Source organism: Camponotus floridanus, unplaced genomic scaffold (genome assembly GCF_003227725.1).
Source record: "Camponotus floridanus strain SB8 unplaced genomic scaffold, Cflo_v7.5 scaffold48, whole genome shotgun sequence".
NCBI lineage: Eukaryota > Metazoa > Arthropoda > Insecta > Hymenoptera > Formicidae > Camponotus > Camponotus floridanus.
Genome location: NW_020229636.1, coordinates 1455231 through 1479040, shown reverse-complemented (window position 1 = coordinate 1479040; position 23810 = coordinate 1455231). Strand labels below are relative to the sequence as shown.

The window sequence follows — 23810 nt, the reverse complement described above, 5'->3', positions numbered from 1 at the left end:
GTGTCGCAGGCAACGAAAAATTCGGTCGTTTTAGGGCCATCACACATAAAATTGCATAGCTGCATATGCATGACCATAAGACCATATGGACCAATGAGCATCGACAATTATGTTATGTAAATCAATATGGCGACTTAATACTTGATGCTCATTGGTCCATATTGGTCTTATGCTGTGCATATGCAATTATGCATTTTCGTGTGTGAAGGCCCTTATCCGACTTTTGTTTTTTTTTGTTGCTGTGCGACATTCACTGTTGATATGCCACACATCCCATGATCTAGCTATGCGAGATGGACGCTCATTTGCCTATTCTTTTTAATAAATATTTTAATAATTATTGCAAAAATTGCAAAATAGTAAAAAACTTTTCTGTCCAATTTATCATACTCTATTCGCCCACGAGCATTGATCAAATCTTTATCGAGCACCTTATATATATTATAATTTTAAATAATAATTTACATTACAATTTAATTGTAATATAAATATATAATTTTGAATATTATATTCTCTCTAAAAAATTAAAAATAAAATTAATCATTGCATTAAATATCGCAATATGTATAATCATTATTTAAGAAAAAATTATTATTCATGTAGTTGGATTCTATGTTATAAACATATAAAACTAATTTCTTAATGTAGACAGAGTATGGATTTAGCTTATTTTCAATATTTATGCATGCCTATTTATATTAGAGTATTTCTTGTATTAAGAGCGAGTGATTGCTCTTTTTACGTATACAGTTCCAGCTTCGTACTGTATGTTGCGGTTGGTTCTTGCAAATATGATAAAAAGGTTGTTAATAAATTGTAAGTCCATTGACTTCATCATATTTTGACGAAGATTACACTTGAAAAATGTCATGGGAAGCCCGTGGCGCAATGTTCGTCCCGAAAACGGATGTTGTTGGCGTTGGCGTTGGCGTTGGCATAGATGCAGTCTCGCCTATTCGGGTTGTTGTTACATTGGAAGTTGTTATCATCGTCGTCGTAATGGTTGTCGTCGTGGAAATGATGTCTGATACATCTGAAGTCGTCGGTACCTGCTACAAAAGCAATCGACTTTCAGCAAGAAAGATCCGATATTACAATCAGAGATTATAATTTTACAGTTTATACTATAAGTATGAAATCGATAGATATAATTTACTGAAATAAAATTTATTTTTTCAAGAGTTACCATTAAAAAATTAAACTATTGACATGATGATAACAAATTACGATGTACATCTCGAGCGAGATATAAACTTTACCTCATTGTAAAAAACTTCTTTCCCCTCTTCGACCGAAGGCAGCAATTCATCTGTAGAGTGAGGTGTCCTAGGACTAGGCGTCGGTATCACCGGTTGTTGCTGTTGCTGCAGCTGCTCCCGCTGCTTTGCTAGTCGGAGTTCTTGAAGCGCTTGGCGCTGCTCCTTATCGTTTCTCTCCTTCTCGAGTCGACGAGCGCTGTAGCTACGAGACGAAGAGGTCGAACTATGAACCGACGCTAAACTAGGACGGCGGGAACCTACGCGAAGAGAAAAATCATACATAGAGATACAATATATCATATATGATAATTCTATTTTCTATGTTAGACAAAATGTAATATTGAAAGGAAGAAAGAATCTATCATAGTAGATAATTTGTAAACTGAATTTTCTAAGGCTGTAAATTTCTAAGTGCGAGATTGTAATATATATTCTTGCGATACCTTTATCGGCGCGATAAATATTCGATGAAGCGGTGGGAGTAGAAGCTTGCGAAGAAATGTAGTGCTATAAATTGAGCAAATAGGGATATGAATGAACATACGAGAATGAGAGTAAAAATAGCAATGAATTATTAAATATGTATTTGTTTACTTTTTTTATGTTTCTTGAAAAAAAAGACTTAGATATTGTAAACATGCTCATTAAAAAAAAAACATTATTACAAAATGTTTTTGGTATAAGTGTATATATTTTGCAATATAATTGCAGATATTCTATAAAATAATTCATGCATGTGATAAATTGAATTAAACAAAAGAAAGTGATATTGTATTTGTACAAACGATATAAATTCATAATTGAAAAATTGATAGCATTGCAAATTGTGATATGTAGATTGTAATAATTGCAGAATTATTTATAAATTAAATAATATTATGAATAAAATTCTCTTTTCTTGTTAGAACTATTTGTTAAAATTTAATAAATATTAAATTAATAAATATTAAATTAAAGAAATGATTATTAAGGCGTACAATATTGATGAATAAAAACGGTGTTAAAATTTCTATAAATATATAATTTGTATGTAATATTCGTAAAATTATCAAAATGCACATTTTCACTTCATATGCAAGCACATTATTACATGAGATACATATAAATATACTAAAAAAAAAAACAAACTTGAGGAAATACATAAGCTAGCAAAGCGAACTATTCTAAAAAATATCGTATTCATTATTTTAATATATATATGTTATGTATATGTATGTTGTGTCGTGTATATTTATGTGTGTATGTATCACATATATATACGTGTCTTGTACATATATGTGTCTGTGAGAGCTTCAGTTTTCCGGCAAGAAAATAAAAAATTAAGTAATTAAACATTTTTTAAATTAAACTTTTTTGTTTCCATTAATTTTATAAACAATAATAATTTTATAAATTCCACACATCTACACCGAGAAACTGATCTCGTATATTAATGGTTGTATATACTTATGTATAGTATCGGTCAAAAATATATCATTTTTTTGAAGGATAATTTAATTCAAAATATATATATTTAATTAATATTTCTTAAGTTGCTGTGTCCATTATTGAATGAAAAGTCTATTGGTCAGTAATCTATGTATCTACTATTAAAACATGCGACTAGGTAGAAATATACACTTTGAATTAAGTTATTCACTTTGAGTTAAGTTATTCTTAAAAAACATGAAGGTGACATACATTTTTTGCCGGTACTGTATATGTGTGTGTGTGTGTGTGTGTGTGTGTTGTGTATGTATATACGTGTGTATGTGTGTGTTGTGTATGTATATACGTGTGTATGTGTGTGCAGCGAGCTAGCTAGTGCATAAGGATTTCGTATCTCTTCTAAGTCTTACCAGAAAACATTCGTTCATAAACGAGTAACGAAATCGGCCGCTGCCATCTTGCTATCTCGTAACACACTTGTGCTGCATTTTAATTTCATGTATTTTTTCGCGAGATCTATTGTTTATACAGTTTTGAGAGAAATATATCATATATATATATCTCGTTACAATTACTTATTTATTAATTAATATAAGACATTATGATAACGTTAAAGAAGCATATGTTTTCTATTTTTAGGAGAAAAGATCGTCATGAATTATATATGCACATATATAATATGTACATATAATTGTCACTTGTAAAAATAGCAATGTAAACAGAAAATAACAATTGTGTTACGATGATACAACTAAATACAATTAGCGAAAATAATTAAAAGAGAACAGTTATATCCAGAATTGAAAAGTTTCTCTTGTACCTATTCAAGTAATGTTATATATTACATGTATTTTATAGAATAACTCTTACATATGTCCAGCGAATGAAACGCGTTACGGACAAAGTTACCAAAGGGACTGAGATCTCCGACGAAATGCGAATATCTAAAACATCTATCGACAACAGCTAATTATCATGACCATATAATAGCGACAACGATATGAATTTGCTATAAAGCATCATTGCTACCGCGATACACCATCAGTCATTGTTATAATTAATCTTCTTTTGATAGTTAGCATCGTTGCTAGCACAAGAAGCGAATTGCGTTGACGAGCACAGAAACGAAAAGATAAATGGAAAAGTATGGGAAAAGAGAAACAGACAGTTGAGAAACACATAGCCACGACGGGGACACATGAATCTGTCATTGTCAGGATAATACTTGTGTGAATAAACACAATAATAGTAATGTCGACATCTCCTAACGCAGGCCTCCTAAGAGCAGGCAATATTCTTACAACCTCGTTTCGCGTTCTCGAATCGCGTAATTACAAATGGAATTCGCAATATTTGATGTAATATGAACGGATCGATAAGCAAATAGGAAGACGGAGAGAATGTCAAACAGGAATAAGGGACGTATTCGTATGTATACGATGGAACATAAAATATTCAGAAAGAGAGAGCAAGAGACAGAGAAAGAAAGAGCAACAGAGATAGAAAGAGATCGTTGATCGTCTACCGAGGCCGTCGGACGATCCTTCAGCTACATCACTAAGAGTACGTCGATGCTTGTTGTTGTCTTTGGTCGCCTGAAGGTGACACGATATAAGCAAGATAGCGGCGGCCCGTGCCGCACCTGCTCTGGATGCTGGTACCAATGGTCCACGGCTGCCACCGCTGCTAGGCCTCCTGGTGAACGCGCAGCTAAGAGGTCCGGCGCTATTACTTCGTTGACTCGATCGGGAGGATGGTCGCCCGTGTAACGTCAGCGGTATGCCTACAAAATTATTTTTAGGGAAAATAATAATTTTCTAAGTCTCTTCGCAAAAAGAGAAAATAAAATAGCCAGGAGTCTGATTGCATTTCATGTGATTGTGTATTTTCGAGAGCCTTTGGAAGTTGCTATGTATTTCTGATATGTATGTATTTCACTTTGTATAATATTTTAATGTATCTTATTTTATATGGTAGTTCTTCTTCTTTTTTGTTTAGCAATTGTTGAAAATAGATCGAAATATTTGATTAAATTTTTCTTTTAAAAATTTACTTTTAAAAATTTAAAGATTCATTTGCAACACGATTTCCTACACTTTGCTTTACTTGCCTACTGTTTTATTTTTTTATATTTTCGGTCAATTATTTTCACACATATAGTGTGATATGTATCATAAACTGCATCATTTTGACTGTTAATCTTTCGCACTCATTTAAAACGTCTCGAAATTTAATTTTTAATAGATTTCATTTAATTTTTAATGGATGTCTCTCATTTAATCTTTGGAATTAAACATATTAATGATTCAACATTTTGAATAAAAATATTTTGGATGCTATCTGTGTATTTAATATGTTGGATATATATGATAGCAGAAGATATGATATAATTGCATAACATTTTTCAATGTCACTTATATAATTAATAAAAAAATTAAAATTAGAAAAATTAAACAAATTAAAAATGATCATTATTTCATTAAAATTAAAAAGCTGTACAGACAAAAATGTTTGCAATAATATTTATTTTTTTTGCATGCGAATCGATCATTCCTGAGAGATAACTTGTCAATGAATAACAAAATAATTCATCTCTCAGATTATTTTAGCTGAGAGAAATATATTTGATTTCTTGATGTGTGTATGCATCGTATTTTTTATATTTTTGAAATTATTTCTTAAATTTAATTTTTCTTTTCTTGCTGCATTTCAAGAAGTAGTTTGATCTGTGACGTTGTAAATGACGAAGTAAGAATAGATTTCTCTTTGGAATATACTATGCATTTCTTATCGATGTATAGATATCCTTTATTGATTTTGTAGAAGCAAAAGTAGGTTTCCCACGAAAGGAACGAGAATTATTGTAAAATATATTATAGATGGAAATTTTATGTATTAATCATATGTTGTATTTAATACAAAAGGATACTAATTAAGCAGTTTTAGTTTTAAAAGTTAAATAGTGAAAATTAAATATAATAATTCATTTTGCATTTTGTCGATAAAAATAATTACATTATAAATTTGTTTTTTAATATGTCATTTATATATGCATACATAAATCTTAATTATATTAAATTGTTAACTTGATATTAGTCTTACAATAATGTTCAATTATTATATAAAACAACATTAATTTTTTTTAATTGGACACAAACATTTTCAATTGAAATAAAATTGAAATATTATACAAAACCCAATTATATAATATAAAATCATATTCATGAAAACTCATTATATTAAAAAACGGGAATTGAGTGCCGTTTGCATTAATCGAGATATATATTAATTTTAAACTTTTTCCGTCTTAAAAAAATAAAAATTACATTATTTGAATATTTTTTAAATTTGAGCGCAAAAATATTTGATTATAAAGATTAAATCAATGAAAATAGTATCACTACTTCTGTCATAATTAACGTTTTATTTTACCATATTTCTGCAATTGTAATAAACACAATTTCTTTAATTCATGATATCTTTTCTGCAAAATTTCCCTGTATTAATTGGTCATTATTACTTACCTGTATCGCTAGAAAACAGCATAGCTGGTGCATGATTGGCGTTGGCGTAATGCCGCGGCCTTGAATACCTCGCCCGGCTGAATAGTTTGAGTACGAAGCATATCATTGCCGTGAAGATGGCTATCCCCGATGCTATGCAAAGTAGGGTCGGCAGGTCCGTAGTTATCAGCACCAGATCTATCGGAGGATTACGACATATTAAAAATGATGTAACTCAATGACTCGTCGCGAATCGATATCGAAATAAATAAGTCTTCTCAATTTTCGTTCAATGACACAATTTATTTCAATGTTGGTAATCAATCAATTATATATTGGGTGTTAGAAAGAATTTTAATTTTAATTTTAATTTATATAATAAAATAAATAATGACAAGAGGCAAAAATTAAGGAAACTTTCAATTATAATCTGATTTTTTAATAAAATTATAGGAATTTTTCGGGAAATGTTTTGAATAAATAATATAATTTTAAATATACATTGACTATAAATGGAGCACATACCCTCTGCGCAAAAAACCTTCTTATTAGGCCTAGAAAGAGCAACCCTGTGATAACCCTCCTCACAATCGCATACTGCATTGTGTTGAACTTGGGTGCACGTCGAATGCTGATCCGCAAAAGTGCACGTCGCACGATAAAAGCACTGTTCTCCGAGTCTTTTAGCTGAAAGTAAGAATCGATTACTTGAAACGACTTCGCTTATTGAGAAACGTATCTTTTATTCAATAGAAAGTTAATCAAAGTTTCATCTACTTGAATATATGATATCTTCAATCTTTTCCCAAACTATTGATAGAACTTTGTATTTTCTCGAAATTTTTATTGTTATATCATTACATTTACAAATTCTAAATTTATCATTTTAATACATTTTTAATTCAAAAAAACAAATATATATAATATTATCTTTTAAATATATTTTAATATATTGAAGTTCGTGTAAAATACTATAATAATTTTAAAAGTTTATTTAGAGATTTGGTGTAAAAAATAAATGAGTACGCAAAGTCTTTTCACATATCACGTCATTCATTCAGGCCATCAGGAGCATGGGAATATTTATTTTCACCGACCGTTACCATGGAAGTTATGATATCGGAACGACCTACTTGTTAGGTGCGCGAGGGTTACTAGAGCTGTTAGCTTTTATACATACGTTTGGCACATCCCTTAGCAGGTCCAAGACGAACAGGGTAGAACTTTTCGCATTCGCAGAGGCCAGTGATTGAATCACAGAATACGTGTTGTAGCTCGGGATTGCACATGAGGTCGCAAGGTGAACCCAGATATCGTCCTTTTTCTGTAAAAAGAAATCACAAGAATAATTAATTTAATTGTTTTTGGAATTTAATTTGAAAATATTTGTATATCTTTCTATGATGTTTGCTATTAATAAAAAACAGAAAAAGTAAATAACTTTTTGTTTTTTAATGACGATAGCAAAATAAATTGTTATATTTGTTGTATTGTTTTATATTTCAATATTTTTACTTCAATAATATAATCGATAAAACGTAGATATTAAAACAATAAAAAATTTTAAATTCTGCAATTTATTAATTACAGTTGCAAAATTTAAATACAATTAACTGTCAGCACGCCAACTTATTTATTACAAATTCACTGCCAGACTGTTGTAACACTGTATAGCACTATTTTCTATTCATTTCACATTAATAAATCAAGCAATAATTGCTAACTTTCTTCGGCACATTTTCAAATTGCAATATGAAACAATGTAGCAATAATATTACGATAAAATATTCTGTATGATTAACTTAGAGTAAAAATTAATTTTCTAAAATATGTATATTTTATAGAATATATTTTTAATATGTTTAAATTTAATTAAATATTTTTTTATATGTTTAAACTAATAAAATATCACAAGACTTTCTCGTATCCTTTAAAATTCATTATCTTTAATTTATTAATATATTATTCTACGCTATATATTATTCTTCGCTTTTTATTTTATTATTTTAATGACATTTCTATTTTAAATAAATATCTTTATTTATCAGTTGCTTACGATTTATTTCTTTTTGGACTGTTCATGTTATTCGGGCAAATCGTTTACTTAATGACAACGATAGTCGTAAGTGATAAACGTTTTGCGTCATTTAACGGCGTCATAGATGCTTATGCAAATGCAGAGATTTCAATATTACAGAACTCATTGTTTTGTGAATAATAGTGTCCATGCGACATAGTTTATGTCGATTTATGATGAGTATATACGGTTTTATGTTCTGCGATTAGAAAAGTGTGTAGTCTTTTGACAGGACTTTTTTTATCAGGCTGTATTTAATTTCATACTTAAAGTTCATTGCACGTACGCATTATGGTTACTTCGCGTGTACTCTATCATATTTTCATCGAGGGAGAATTTAGATTAGCATGATTTATAGAGAGTTCACTGCAAGTTTTTAATGCCATGCAGTTTTATAAAGTATAATTAAAAAAGTATAGTTAAAAAAAATATATTCGAATTATTAAAGTCTCTAATTATTTTAATTAAATACAAATCATTAAAAGTTAAAAAATATATTAAATATGCAAAGAGATATTTTCTTTTAATATTGAATAAATATATTTTGCTCTCTCTCGCTAAATTATTAATATCGCATAATAGTGTACTTTTATTATTATGATAGTATAATACTATTATTTTATATTTCTTAATTTGACAATTAATGAATTTGAGGCACCAATAAACTTGAAACTTTTCTTATTCTTTTTTTATTATTGTATTAATTTTCATATTATAACTAAACAACTCTAAATTTATTAGTTAATCCGTTCCGTTTGAGTGTCTTTCTAATAAGAGCAAAAATATACAATCAATAATGCGCGTTTTATCTTTTTCTTATTAAATTTTATTCTCCACTTTTGAAACAAAATAGACATAATATACAGTTTAAGTCACATATGCAGATCTGAAGAGGACAAAGCTTGACAGCATCCATTAAAATCAATACTAGTGGTATGTTTGGCGCGAAAATCAAGAAAACCGCGTTTTCTCCTCGGTTGCGCGCTACACTAAACCTATTAAAAATATTTTCAATCTCTTCTAGAACTAGTCTGATAATATCAAAAATATTATACATATAAAATCAAGAAAAGTAAATATACATAAGAACAATAAAATAAAATGTGTTTTACTACTCGAGAAAATTAAAAATCTTTAATAAAGCAAATAAAAATATATGCAATATGTAATATTTATTTAAATAAAGCGACTTTACATCGCTTTAGTGAAGCATTAAAATTAAATAATAACTAACATAATTTTTTTAAATTAAATAAAAAATGTTCTATAATTAGAAATAATTAATTTAAGTAGTTACATTTACATTTCAGACAACAGATTTTTTGAACAATTTAATTATGTTATCACTTTGTTTAAAAGTCTAAAAAATTATATTTATAAAAAACACATTTTATTTAAATTAATTAAAAAGATAATGTACATATTCCCATAAAAGTATATAATACCTGAATATTGAACTAATCATGAAATGTCAATCATATTCAAGAATACTTCGAAGACAAAGCTACATATATATATACTTTAATGAACATTCTCGAGAGTGTTTGCACATTTGTGGAGCAAGCGCAAGCAAGAAGAACCTTGAGATACATTACCTTCGATCGCTTTTGTCTTACGTGAAAATAGAGCATTGTCATGTACATATTTCGATTGCAAATTATATTAATTATTGAATAAAATTTCGTATAACAATAGATGCTTTATATAAGTTCTATTATATTATTTGTACTTGTTTCAACGATATCTTCTTTGGTTAGATTTTTCTCTTGTTTTATTATCATTTTATTCTTTTAAAAAAAGTAAATAATTTTATTGTAGTATTGCAAAATATTTTTTCAAACACATTTAACTTACAATTTACTTTCAATAAAATATACATTTTTGCTTATTTTAATATTTGTTTATTCTAATATTTGTAAAAAGACTTAATAAAGTCTTTACATTTTATATTTATTTTTAAGATTTTATATTTAATAACTGAAGAGAGAGAGAGAGAGAGAGAGAGAGAGAGAGAGAGAGAGAGAGAGAGAGAGAGAGAGAGAAATAACTTATATTCGTATATGAAAAATTTTAAATAACATACAAAGCAAATCAAAATTTATTAGAGATTCATAACTTTTTTATTAATTCTGGACATTTTAATTTAAAATATAAAAAATACGATGTCAATCTTCATTGCAATTACAATTACACAATTTAATTTTTTATATCATTCAATTTTTATCACAAAAACATAGTTTGACTTTATTTTATAGCAATAATGCTATTTTGAAACAATATGCTATAAATAGATTTTGTTTAAAGATATATCTAAGAGAAATTAAACATTTTATATCTAAATTTTATATCTAAAAAATTTTTTATTTTAAATAAAATAATGTAATATTATAATATTGCCTTCAATTGCTGGAGACAAAATAATATTACTGAAAAGTTATCAATGCGAACTGAAATCTATGCATTAAAATTAGACATTGTATTCTCTCTCTCTCTCTCTCTCATAAATATTTTATTTTTTATTTTTTATTTTTATCTTGAATATTATAGTGTATTATGAAATAATCAATATTATTAAAATATCCGGATTATTTCATTTTTTCATTACTTTCACGAATATTTTGCAATAGGGATTACAAGAATATTAGTAACACAATCTTTAATTTTCTAATTTCTAATCTATCTTCTAATTTCTAATTTAATTTTTTTTACTGATGAATCATTGAACTGCGCGATTTTCTTCTTAAATTTTGAGAAAAACAATAAATTTATTCAATAATAATATCCCTTAAAAACTTTAAATAATTTCATCTTCACCGATATTGTTAAGTTAATGTATTATATTAGCATTCTAGCAAACTATCTGAACAAAATTCTTAACTTTTAAATCTTGCTTTCTCAGAATATCTCAATAATTATATTAATATTGATAACTTTATCACTTTAAAAATTAAAATTTTCGAACATCTTTCAATAATCGACAAAGAAATATTGATTAACTTTTTAATGGAAATATACTTGAGATAATCTTTAGTGATTTAAACATTTTCTAATCATTAATGAATTTTGTTAAATGTAATCACGACTTATCAGTCACCTCCGAATATACAATGATTCTTTGGAGCATTGCCATCGTCGTATTAAACAAGTCAATAATACTCACCGGCGGTAATATTTTTATCGAACCAATTTTCGCCATTGTCACCAATCTCCTCATCGTCGTAGACGACGTCGGTATCGTCGTGATAGTTGGAGTGCACGAACGCATCATCATCACCTCCTGGTCGTTCTCGTGTCCGACGTACAACTTGTCGTGGCGTGTCGCTGGTACAGGGTGCAGGTATCAGGAAGACGACAAGACAGATCAGCAGAAGCCAGCAGCAGCAGCAGCAGCAGGTCAATCTCAGGGCGGAGGGAAATGCGCTCATCGCCCCCGCGGCGCGAGTCAACCCCCGAAACCGACCACCGACGGCGCATCGACATCCTTTCCCGTCGCCTTCCCCTCTCCCCTCCCTCCCTCCCTTCCTATCACCCCCCTGGCGCACCCTCTCGCCTTCGATGCCCCAGAGAAGCGTCTTACACCACGTTCGCCGAACGTTCGTACACGTCTGTCCGTATCTACTGCGTCGCGTTAGATAAAACGTAACACGGAACTGTCCGCCGCACCCTCTTGAGGTTTAACTTCCACGCATTCGCGATACCGAGCACTCTCTGCGAGGATGTATAATTCGGTCCCGTTCGAAACCGCACCGTCTCGTTCACTGAACGCCGTAGTCCTCGCAGGGAGAACGAGGACACAGCTGCAGCTGCGCGCGGCCGCTACTTCGACGTGGCCAACGAGCGTCGCGGCGCCTCGCGTCGTCTCGTTTCGCCCTCGTCGTACTACGTCGATCGAGAGGACAGAGTTAGTCGTCGTGAGTCTGCCTCTCCGGAGAGCGGAGATGACGCATACATGTATTATTAGATTTATTGGTTTGACATTAGTGGTTCCTCGCTTTTGCTTTCTCTTCTTCTCTCTCCCGTAGAGACTCTTCGTCACGATTTTCATAAATCGACAGATATCGAGAAGATTTATTTTTTCGAGACGAATTTGACGATACGAAACAGCATATCGGACGTTAATTTGCGGCAATATAATCGATTTACCCGGGTGAAAATAAGGGGCAATAGGAGGCCTCTCTCTCTTTCTCTTCAAGTTGGAGCTAGGTTTTATCGCTGAATGACGTTTCACTGTTTTATCGTCGGCAGACATCTGTAGACACGATTGTAAGGGTGCAACTGAGGCAGTAATTATAGTTTAAATGAGGTGACCGATATATTTTGATCGTACATGTCAAAAACTGTTTCGAAGCAACAACAATATTTCATTATAGTTGAATGTTGTTCAGTAACTTCAATTAGGTCATATCTTGTATTTAAATAGCCTATTTACATCTATTCATGGGTCTCTCTCTTATTGACAATATTAACGAGATATATATCGCGTGAATTGCACTCTGAAAATATCTAAATAAACTTTATTTTAATTATTATTTTTTATATAATTCTTATACATATAAAATATTTTGATATATTTATCTAAAGAAATAATTAATTCCATCACTCTCTTCCCTCTTATATATAATATTATTAAAATATTACTAAAATATATATTATTATTATATTAAAAGCAATTGCTCAAATAATATGTTACGTTATTTAACTTTTTTTTAGAATATTTTTTAGAATTTTTTAGAATAATTATTAATAATAAAATATGATTTCTAAAAAAGAATTATTATTATTATAACTACTATATTTATTACTACTTTATTACGATTCTATTATAATTCTTCAATGATTTTCGATGTTATTTCTTTCAAAGATTGATCACATTTCATTTAATAAAGATTCGGTGGCGACAGATTTTCGTACTAAGAAATTTGTCGGCATACCTGCAATGAAACAAATCTCTTATAATAATTCTTATTGTTAAGCAATGGAATAAATAATACTAATTGTGAATATGAAAGCTTTCTACTTTAACATTTATCATAATTATCATAAAAACATGATTAAATATTATTAAATGATTTAATATTGAAAAAACTATGTATTTCTCTCATCATTCACATGAAATGACCAGCATGATTGCCTGAACTTATCTCATACGTGCTGTCGGAAATAATATATCCCAATTATCTTTTGATTAAATTATTTGATGAAACTGACTAAAAATATATTGTAATCCTATTTATATATTTTGAAATATATACCTATAATCAATTTCTTCTTTTCGTATCTGCGATACATTAAATATGCTACCGTTATTAAAATTGTCGCAATTAATATGGCAATAACCACGAGAGGCCACTCTTTGGCGGCGCCAATCGAAGCGCTGTGAGGTACCGAGGTGAGATAACAAGGTAAATCTGAAAAATAAAAATAAATTAAAAATGAAACATATACAAACTGTCAAATACTATTTTAATAAATAAAATGCAAATTCGCTATTTTCTCAATATTAATTTATTATTATTTTGATTAATTTGTAAAAAGCATTTGCATAGCCAATTTTTTGTGTTAATGTTATAGTTATAGTTTTTAATGTTAATGTTATAGTTTTTTTATAAATTCTTATATTTATAAATTAATTAAAAGTATTATTCTGTTTTTAAACGGTTTATAAAAAAAGTAAAAAATTCGGATATTTGAAAATAATATTTACTTTAATAATTACATAAAAAAATTAATAAAATAAATAAAGTAAATATTCTCTCCCAATTCTTTATCTTCATTTTTCTTTTTTTTTATTAATATTAATAATATAGAAACGATTTATATTATATAAAGCAAAAGTCATTTCTGCTTTATATAAAAAAAATAAAAACTATTTTTATATTAAATATTAAATTCTTGTTTAACATTTTTTTATGTTAAACAAGAAATTACATCTTTTATATTGATGAAGATAACCATTTAGAATAGAGAAGAGTTTAAAAAAGAAGATATAATTAAGATATAATGAAAGATATAATTTTTTCTATAATTTATGAGATATAAATAATTAATATGTTTTTAAGGTATAAAAATAATTACACATTAAAAAATAAAATATATTAAAATTTTTGTTCTTATAAATAAAAAGTAATTTCTCTCCTTCTCAAATACCTGTACTTAATAAACAGCTGATGATTGGAGTCGTATTGCCTTTATCAGAATGTATCATGTAGCAGAGTGATTCTTTGTTAAGGAAATTATTGCATTGACAATATGGCGCGTTTTCGTAGACTTGTATGATTGTACTATTTGTATCGTTACGGATTGTAATTCTGCAATCACATTATGTCATTCATTAAACAATTTATTATTTATTACTGATTATTTAATGCTATTTACACGCGCAATCAAAGGCGGAAAATCGGTAGGTCAGTGTTCACCTATTGATATCGCTGCTATTAAAATCCATTGTTGTAATGCATAAAGTCGGTTGATCGCAATCCCATCCTGTCCAACCATAGTGACATTTACATCTGTGCTCGTTGTCTTCAATAATACACGCACTGTGGCCACTGCAATTACGAGAACACTTGGGAATGCATTCCACCTCAAAGCTAGACCCGAAATTTGGCACAAAATGATTGTGACAAATGCAATAATTCGGTCCGACGCAATCGCCATTCTGACAGCCTCTTTCGCAAATCGGCTCGCATAAGCTTTCGTTTTTCAAGGGGAAGCTTGCATTACTGTAGCGATATCCCTCGGAGCAAGTGCATGTATTGGGCGACGTACATTTCCCATGTGGTCCACAAGGTACTGTGCAATGCGGCTTGCAAACTGGATCCATCTGATTGTCATAAACAAAACCCTCGTCACAGACGCATACTCCAGGCGTGACACACGTGCCGTTGCTACAATCCATCTCACAGATCGGTTCGCATATGTATTTCGTACTTTCGTCACGGTATCTGTAACCGTAGTCACACTGGCAAGTCTGTGGCGCTACGCACGTGCCAAAAACGCAGGTTTTGTTGCACTTAGGCGAGCAGGTGAAAGGGTTGTCCTCGTGCTCGTAATCATCCAGGCATTTGCAGACATTAGGTGCCCTGCAATAACCGTTTATGCATTCGCGATCGCAAACAGGCTCGCACATGGACGAAGTGAAGTTGTTTCCAGTTTTCTTGTAACCACGAAGACACGAGCAGACATGCGGTTCGTTGCAATATCCGTTGTTACTTTCGCATTCCTCGTCACAGACGGGACGACAAGTGAATCCGTCTGAATCCAACCAGTAATCCTTGTTGCAGCTACATATATCAGGTTCGATGCACGTGCCGTTGATGCAACCATTCGTGCACACGGGCACGCACATCTCTTCGTCGTTCGTGTCATTCGAAGCTCGATATCCTGCGTGACATGTGCAAACGTTCGGTCCAGTGCAGTATCCCTTCTTACAAGATCGACAAAACGGTTCACAGAATGAAATGATTTGAACATAGCCTTCGCAGCATGCAGCTTGTGTCGTTAGTATCTTATGAATTTGTAAAACAAATTAAAATTAGAGACATATAGTATAAATAAATAAGAAAAAAAAGAGAAAAGAGAGATAAAATAGAATTAAAGACTTATAGTATAAGCAAGTAAGAAGAAAAGAAAGAAAGAGACGTTGAATAGCATTTATATAAGAAACAAGAAAACAAGAAATAAAATTTTGCATCTTTTTATTATCTATTTACAGAGAATGTAATACTAATTTTACATTATTTAGAAACACTTGTTTACTGATGCGTTTTATTAAGTTTTTTTTATTAAGTTTGCTATAAAGCACAATATTTGATCAGATCACATAAATTTGATGTAACGTACAAACAATTCAATATCTAGTTTTTGAACATTTTTTATTAATTCAATATCTACGAAATAGATAAAATCTTGTTTTAATTAATTTCGAGAATTTTTAATTTTGAGAACGAAAATTTATGATTGCGAAGCAAAGTAATAACAACAAAAAATGCATTTGATATATATATATATATATATATATATATATATATATATAAATAATTTCTTTTACTGTTTTTTAATTTTTTCGAAATTAATTTTTTAATTAATTAATTTTTTATTTCTTAATTTTGTGTTATTTCATATTTCTTATTATGTATTATTAATTAGATTTTATTACTCTCTTATTAGTCCTTGTTCTCAATTGTTCGATAAATTCGTTTAGTGAATTTAGTGGAAGGTTATTTGCTTCTATATGATTTGCATATAGGGGGAACTCATGGCTGCAAAAACAATTAATTAATAAAGAATTAATAATTAAGAATTAATAATTAAGAATTAATAAATACTTAATAGATATAATTAAAATATAATTTCGACATAAAGGGAAAAAAAGATTGTAAAAAATATAAAAATATAAAAATACCTGATTACTTTAACACACAGTGAATCTTCAAGTGGTATATGGTGCGCAGATGGCTTATTATAATCTGATACAGACATTACGGAAATTTCACCATTTGTGTACAAGTTGCTTATTTGTAAAAATAACATCCTGGCAATCAATAAAGTGATCAAACTTTTAAATAATCCCATAGCGTTGTTATTATGAATACTTGCTGTATTGACACTTATTCCGTGAAACTTGAACTGACTATTGTAACGTTTTCTTTCCATATATTATATCTTTTATCTCCTGCCTTTATATGGGTTGTATGGTTTTAATGAGATAAGATGTGCTGTGTTATCAAAGAGTTTACTAAAATGTGTATGTGTATTTGTAGTATAAAGTTCATTTCAATATTAATATCATTTATGTCGAAATAATATAGAGTAAAGTAAGATTTATTTTCAAAAAACACTTTTTACTAAATGAGTCAAAAATAAATTTTTGTATGTAATGTTTTTTACACATAAAAAGATGGTCATGTATACATATTTCATTTCTTTTTTCTTCACAAAGGAAAAAAGGAAAAAAACATCGAAAAAAGTATGGAAAAAAATATTGTGTAAAATTCCGCAGCAAATAAATATGTGAGAATTTCAAAAACTGGACATGTAGTATGTCTAGTATTAATTTCAGATCATCTAAAGAAAGTTTAAAATCCGAAACATATACAAACATTTTATATTTTCTGCCATAAACACGATTATTTTAAAGCAAATAGTAGTGAACAACCTATGAATTATTTTTTATCAAAAATCTCAGTAATCAAAATCCTGAATTGAAGCATCCGCCTTTCTTCTATCATGGTCCACTTCTATTAAATTATCATATGCTCCAATGATAAAGTATTGTACAATGAAAACAATAATGTCTACAAAACTGATCGTTTAATATAGCATCGAGTTGTATAAAAACATAAAATTAATTAATATATGAAAACTTTAACAATAAAGAGAGAAAAATTCTTTGTAGATGCAATCGCGTTACTTTCTAATTAATATTTTGTCAAATTTTAATTTTATGACAAAAAAATTGTTAACGTGCAATGAAATTAAACATTACAACATAAGAATTCGAAATACGTCACACAATTTATATTCTTAATTATAGTTTATTGAATCTTACATTAATAAATCTTACATTAATATCTTATATTAATAAATATATCCATTTTTAACTTCAATTAACAAATATTAATTAAATTATCGATAATCATTGTTTCTTTACATTTATCATTATTACAGAAATTTTAAAAATTTCATACTAAGTTGTCCACAGCATTTTTCATATTAAGAATTAATAATACTTTGTTCAAGTAGCCCTTGCGTTAATGTACCGTCTGTGCAAACTACTTGCTCATCATCTATTAAGGAAAATATTTTGATGAGTATATTAATATACTATTTAGTTTGTTATATAATTGCCTTAAATAGTCATGTTTCTTTCAAGAACATTCGGGAAAAGAATATAAGTTATATATATATATATATATATATATATATATATATATATTAATTTATTAATAAAGCAAGTTCCTATATTATAGTTTCATCATTAATATAATTTAAAAAATATAAAAAATATTTTTTTTTGTTCAAGCATATATAGTGGAAATTTTATTTTATTTTTTAGTTGCAATAATATTTACATATTTGATTCATTTATATATTTCTTTTTTAAAATTAATATTTATAACTTATATTCTATTTTTCCTCAGCACTTTTTTAAAAAAATAAACATATACAATTTCAAAAATTATTGTTGTAATTATCTTATTGAATATGTAATGAAATTTGATAATAATACCTGAACCAGTTTGTCTGTTTCGACGTTTTCGTAGTACTATATAAGCTGTTATTACTATTATCAGAAGTAATATTCCGAAACCACCTGCGATTCCACTTAGTTTGATAATTTCTTTTTCCTTTCTGTAACTGCTTAATTCAAGGCATTCTGTTGCAAAAAATGACAAGTTTTTGTTTATTCATTGCGTAATATTATATTGTAAAAAGAATTAAATTTGACATAACAAAAGAAAGAAAGATAGATATATGTATATATTATTATTATTATTATTAATAAATTATTATTAAGAGTATGTAGTGTATATTATTATTAATAAATTAATATGTAGTATTATTAAAAAATTAATATTAATATGTAATAACTTATATGATAGAACTGTGTTATACGGATATATGAATATGAAGAAAAAAAAGTATTAGAATTAATTTCGATATATTTATATATCGTTGTATATGTAACCAGGAAAGATCTTGAAATTTTTATGCTTTTTGCTCTTTTTTCTCAAAAATAAAAAAAAATGCTTTTCAAGTAGATTTATATTCATAACAAACCTTGATTCATTAAACAACCAATTTGTGTTTTTTCCTCTGTGGCATTAGTATACATCTTAAAGCACAAAGTTTCATTGTTTATTTTATTAATACACTCGGGACATTCTGGATTATTTACAAGTACATGCTTGATAGTATTATTTTGTTCCTCTGTGACTGTTAATCTGCAAGAAAATAAATGAATTATAGATGTTTTATAGATATATATTTATACGGGCGGAGAGAGGAAAGGTATTTATCCTATTTATTTATATATTCGATAATAACTTATTCATAATAACAACGAGTATATTTAACTATTTGTATGTAACGAGATATCTATTTAGATATCTCATTACATGCAAATGATTAAATATACTCATTACTGTTAGATCAATTGCTATTATATTAATTTAATAAAAAAGTGTAAATTTATAAAGTGCTATATTAGATACTTACGACTCAGTACGATTATCTTCATCATCCAAAATCGAGATACACAAGGTTGGTTCATCACAATGCGGACCGGTCCATCCGTAATTGCATTCGCAAACCCTGCGTTCATCGATGCATTCGCCGTGAGAGCCGCAGCCACCTTGGCACGCGTGCTCGCAGATATCTTTGATTTTCACGAAACCGACATGACATTGACATTCATTCGGTGCCACGCAATCACCGTTATCGCAATTTTCGCAACGTGGCACGCATCTACTTGCATTTCCGAGCTCATCCTCAGAAAACGAACTTAAATTTCCCTCGGATCTGATTCCCGAATCTTCGAAGATAAATCCATCGTCGCATTCGCAAACTTCAGGTGCTACGCACGTGCCATTGTTGCACGTTGAACAAAAAGGCTCGCACCAGCCCGTTTCCGCATTTCGATAACCATCGAAGCACGTGCAGCGATCTGGCGCTGTACATGTGCCATTTCCGCAGTCAACGCTGCAGATCGGCTCGCATTTAAACGGAACATCTTTTTCATTATAATAAATCATGCGATAGTTATCCTCGCAAACGCATAAGTCAGGCGCCTCGCAGATTCCATTTGTTTCGCAGGCTGGATGACAGATAGGATCGCACACGTTCGTAGAATGCGTCGATTGACGATAGCCTGGTTTGCAATTGCATACGTCAGGTTGGACACAGATACTATTCTTGCAGCTTGGATTACATATCGGTTCGCAAAGGTTCGTACGATTGTTCTCGATAGGCTGGTAGCCGAAGTTACAGGTGCATTCATTTGGCGCGCTGCAATATCCATTGATGCAGTCAGTTTCGCAGAAAGGTTCGCATATGTTCGAAGAATTGTTTTTGGCAGGACGATAGCCTTCGTTGCATGTACAAATTTCGGGTGCGCTGCAAACGCCGTTTATGCAATTTTGGCTACAGATAGGTTCGCAGATATTGGTAAAGATGCCGCCTGACGGTTGATAACCGATATCACAGATACACGTTTCAGGAGCGCTGCAAAATCCATTGATGCATTCTGTGTCGCAGATCGGCTCGCACATTGAATTATCAGCAAAATATGATATACTCTGAAAATAAATATTATCTATGTGAATATAAAAAAATTGTGTGAACGTGAAGTATATGCAACATTTCTCACAAAATGAAGTAACTATAAGAAATCTTATTTTCAAATTTCTTTTTCTTTTCTCTAAAACTAACAACTAACTTTCTTGGCTTGAGTCCTGTTAATTAGACGATATCCTTCAAAACAAATGCAAACATTCGGTGCAGCGCACATGCCAAACGGTTCGCAAGAAATTTCGCAATAAGGTTCACAAGCGTGTTTCATTGATTCATCGCCGCTCAATTGAAATCCTTCGTTGCATGTGCATATCCCAGGCGCAGTGCATCTCCCATTGATGCAAGCTTTTTCACAGACCGGCTCACAAATATGCTTTGAATTTTCAAGTAATCCATAGCCTTCGAAACAGCTGCAGCTTTCAGGAGCCACGCAGATACCCATGATGCAAGCTTCACTGCAAATTGGTTCGCACGTACTCGGAGTTTTTAAGGAATAACCTTTGTCGCAAGTGCACACGTAAGGTGCCGTACATGTGCCATAAAGACAACCATGTTCGCATATGGGTTTACAAACGAATATATTATCTGAATCAAGCTCATAACCATCATGGCAAGTACAGGTATCAGGAGCTGTGCATTCACCGTGAATGCATGGGTTTTTGCAAATAGGTCGGCATTTCTGTGAACAAAGAGATGCGGATGTATGTATTGCTTTCTTTTTCAGTCTATATTTTTTTCTTTTAATATTAATATTTTTTTAAATATTTCTTTTAATATTTCTTTTAATATTAATATTCTTTTTAATTAAGAGAGTATTTATTTTCACGACGCATATAACAATGAATATAATCAATTTTTTCGATTTTACGTTTACAGTAATCGTGATCATCGTGTTAAATAAACAAAATTTAAATTTAACGAAACAAAATAAATCACATTGTTTACCTACGTTAAGTATTCTGAGATCTTGTTGAACAATTATATCGGTGTATCCATCTAGACAAGCACAGTGATTCGGTTCGGAGCAATACGATCCTGTGAGACATAATAAATCGCAAACAGGTTCACAAGTATAATTATTTATGCTCAATGAGTATCCATGATCGCACGTACAAACGTCAGGTGCGGTGCATTTGCCATGCATGCAATTGTGAGTGCATACAGGGACACAAACAGGATAGGAAAATGTATGCTTTTCTTCATATCCATAATTGCATATACATACATTTGGTTTAATACAAATGCCGTTTCCACATTCAGGTTCACAAATTGGTTGACATACAGGCAAAACAGATAAAGTCTTATATCCAAGCTTATATCCACTGCAACACACATATTGTCTGCGCCATGATGTATAATACTAAAAATAGAAACAGAGTTTCACATTCATTAGCAATATTTCATGTCATTGCGATATTTATGAAAAGATAAATGAAAAGATGCTACATGAAAAGATGCATAAAATTTTTTAGGAAATATAAATATAGAATTATTTGGGTAAAATTATGAGCAGTTGGTTAACGGAAGATAATAATCTTTATCAAAAATTAAAATTTTTTTTTAAATTTAATTTTTATATTATAATTTTTTATTACAATTTTTTAATAAATCTTACCTGTGTCCTATAATTCCATCGAGTTCGAGTCTTATAAAAAATACCCCACGTCTTTTCTTTATATGTTTCTGAGTATGGCAATAACTTAGAGGTTCGATAACTATAAAAAATATGCAATTTTAATTACATTAACTAGTTTATGCACTGTACTAATCATATTAAATATGTCTGATGAGCATTATTTACATATACAGGGTGTTAAAAAATAACATGAGTTTTTAAACCTGTATATAAAAAACTTAATAATATGAAAAAGTTACAGGACATCAAAATAATCCTAAGACATTGACTTTTAATAAATTATATGTTCAATGTGACTTCCATTTGAGTTTAAGCAGAACTCGAATCGTCTTTGAAAGGCTGTAAATACCCTGCCAAGCATCTCGCTATCAATGGTTTTAATTTCGTTTTTTATGGCGGTTTGGAGCTTTGTTGGTATCTTAGAATATATTCGGTCCTTTAGAGAAAGCCCCATTAAAAAAATAAAAAAAAAACACGATACATGTTGTTGAAACTTTTTTATTAAGCTGAAAACAACACAATCAAGCTTGGATGGTGCGAAATTGCAAAGAAAATTAAACTTAACAGCGATTTTTTAAAAATCGTCACAAAAGCACAATCAGAAAAATTCGAATTCTAATCCTGTTAAAGCGTTGTCGCACGGGAGTTTTTCAGATTTATATTGTGTGTCTTAGAGCGCGAATAGCCGCAGCATAACTAGAGCCATTTTCATAAAAGGATTTGATAAGGCACACCTTTTGGTCGTTTGTGAGGTCAGTCATCATAAAAATAAAAATATTCAGCGTAAACACTAATAAACACACATTTTAGAGATGCAAGGGCGTTGGCAATAAAGCAGTAAGAGGAGAAACTGCTAGCTAAAAACGTTTGAGAGCTACGCGCATGCAAAGTATCTCAGGGTTTTCTTTAACACCCTATATTTTGATTTAAAGAGAAATTTGATATAAAGAGAAAAAAAATATATCCACTATATCTTACCTAACTAATGTAGTACATCTTCCTTCTGACGCAGAGATATAAAGATCTTCAGACGAATCTTCATAAAATAGAGTAACTGTAGTGATCAGTTCGTTTTGTAGAATAGTAAGAATAAATACGGCATACAAAAATTTCATAATTGCTTGATATAAAAAATTTATTTTCGAGAGGAAATAATTAGTAGGAAAGTGCGATTAATACATGGTCAGTTTTATATCACGTCGCAAACTAGACTAGAAGCTTCTTCCTCTCTGTTATGATGTAGCGCGTTATCAGGATCTGACAGGATGTTAACTGTTGTCAGGCAGTAACAAATTAAAATTAAACTATGAATCCTCAATATATGTATGATAAATCTCTCTTTTTAAGTTAAGTAATCTTTATATTTCATATAATAAATAATTACTGAAAATTCTTTTATACATGTATTGTGTTTTAGATTGCAATTGTTAACTTATTTTTAATATATGAGAAAATGTTTCAAAAAGTATTTAGATTTCCCATTGAATAAAAATAATATATTTTAATTTTTGATAAAGATTATTTTGTCTATTCATATTTTGTAAATTATGTTATATATGGAATATTCTCCATATAATAATTTTAAAAATTTGTTAAATTATATACTTACATTA

The 23810-nt window shown here is 29.8% G+C and overlaps 2 protein-coding genes across 3 annotated transcripts; both read right to left on the bottom strand.

Moving 5' to 3' along the window:
• Positions 1-602: 602 nt before the first annotated feature.
• LOC105258738 lies at positions 603-12140 on the bottom strand. Of its 2 annotated transcripts, none has more exons than XM_011270208.3 (7): positions 11428-12140; positions 7371-7514; positions 6716-6877; positions 6212-6388; positions 4213-4470; positions 1260-1516; positions 603-1052 (listed from the first exon to the last, which is right to left on the bottom strand). In XM_011270208.3, the coding sequence occupies exons 1-7, from the start codon at positions 11690-11692 to the stop codon at positions 852-854; spliced, it is 1464 nt and encodes a 487-aa protein (XP_011268510.1). In that variant the 5' UTR covers positions 11693-12140; the 3' UTR covers positions 603-851. The 2 variants fall into 2 exon arrangements, with proteins under 2 accessions (XP_011268510.1, XP_011268511.1); XM_011270209.3 differs by having other exon boundaries at positions 4330-4470; positions 11428-12139.
• Positions 12141-13068: 928 nt separating this feature from the next.
• On the bottom strand, positions 13069-23386 carry LOC105258751. The gene is made up of 14 exons (XM_025412122.1): positions 23176-23386; positions 22177-22276; positions 21511-21921; positions 20707-21240; positions 19488-20566; positions 19050-19213; positions 18499-18645; positions 17986-18055; positions 16672-16914; positions 16426-16528; positions 14684-15774; positions 14415-14575; positions 13520-13675; positions 13069-13198 (listed from the first exon to the last, which is right to left on the bottom strand). The coding sequence occupies exons 1-14, from the start codon at positions 23310-23312 to the stop codon at positions 13134-13136; spliced, it is 4461 nt and encodes a 1486-aa protein (XP_025267907.1). The 5' UTR covers positions 23313-23386; the 3' UTR covers positions 13069-13133.
• Between the last annotated feature and the right edge of the window lie 424 nt (positions 23387-23810).

Coding starts and splice junctions, on each gene's coding strand:
- LOC105258738 (XM_011270208.3), bottom strand. CDS start 11,692: ATGAGCGCATTTCCCTCCGCCCTGAGATTGACCTGCTGCTGCTGCTGC. Junction 1,517..4,212: donor AGGATCGTCCGACGGCCTCG/GTAGACGATCAA, acceptor CTCTTCGCGTAG/GTTCCCGCCGTCCTAGTTTA. Junction 1,053..1,259: donor AAGAAGTTTTTTACAATGAG/GTAAAGTTTATA, acceptor TTGCTTTTGTAG/CAGGTACCGACGACTTCAGA.
- LOC105258751 (XM_025412122.1), bottom strand. CDS start 23,312: ATGAAATTTTTGTATGCCGTATTTATTCTTACTATTCTACAAAACGAA. Junction 18,646..19,049: donor TGGTTGTTTAATGAATCAAG/GTTTGTTATGAA, acceptor TTTTTGCAACAG/AATGCCTTGAATTAAGCAGT. Junction 16,915..17,985: donor GAACAAAGTATTATTAATTC/TTAATATGAAAA, acceptor ATATATGGAAAG/AAAACGTTACAATAGTCAGT.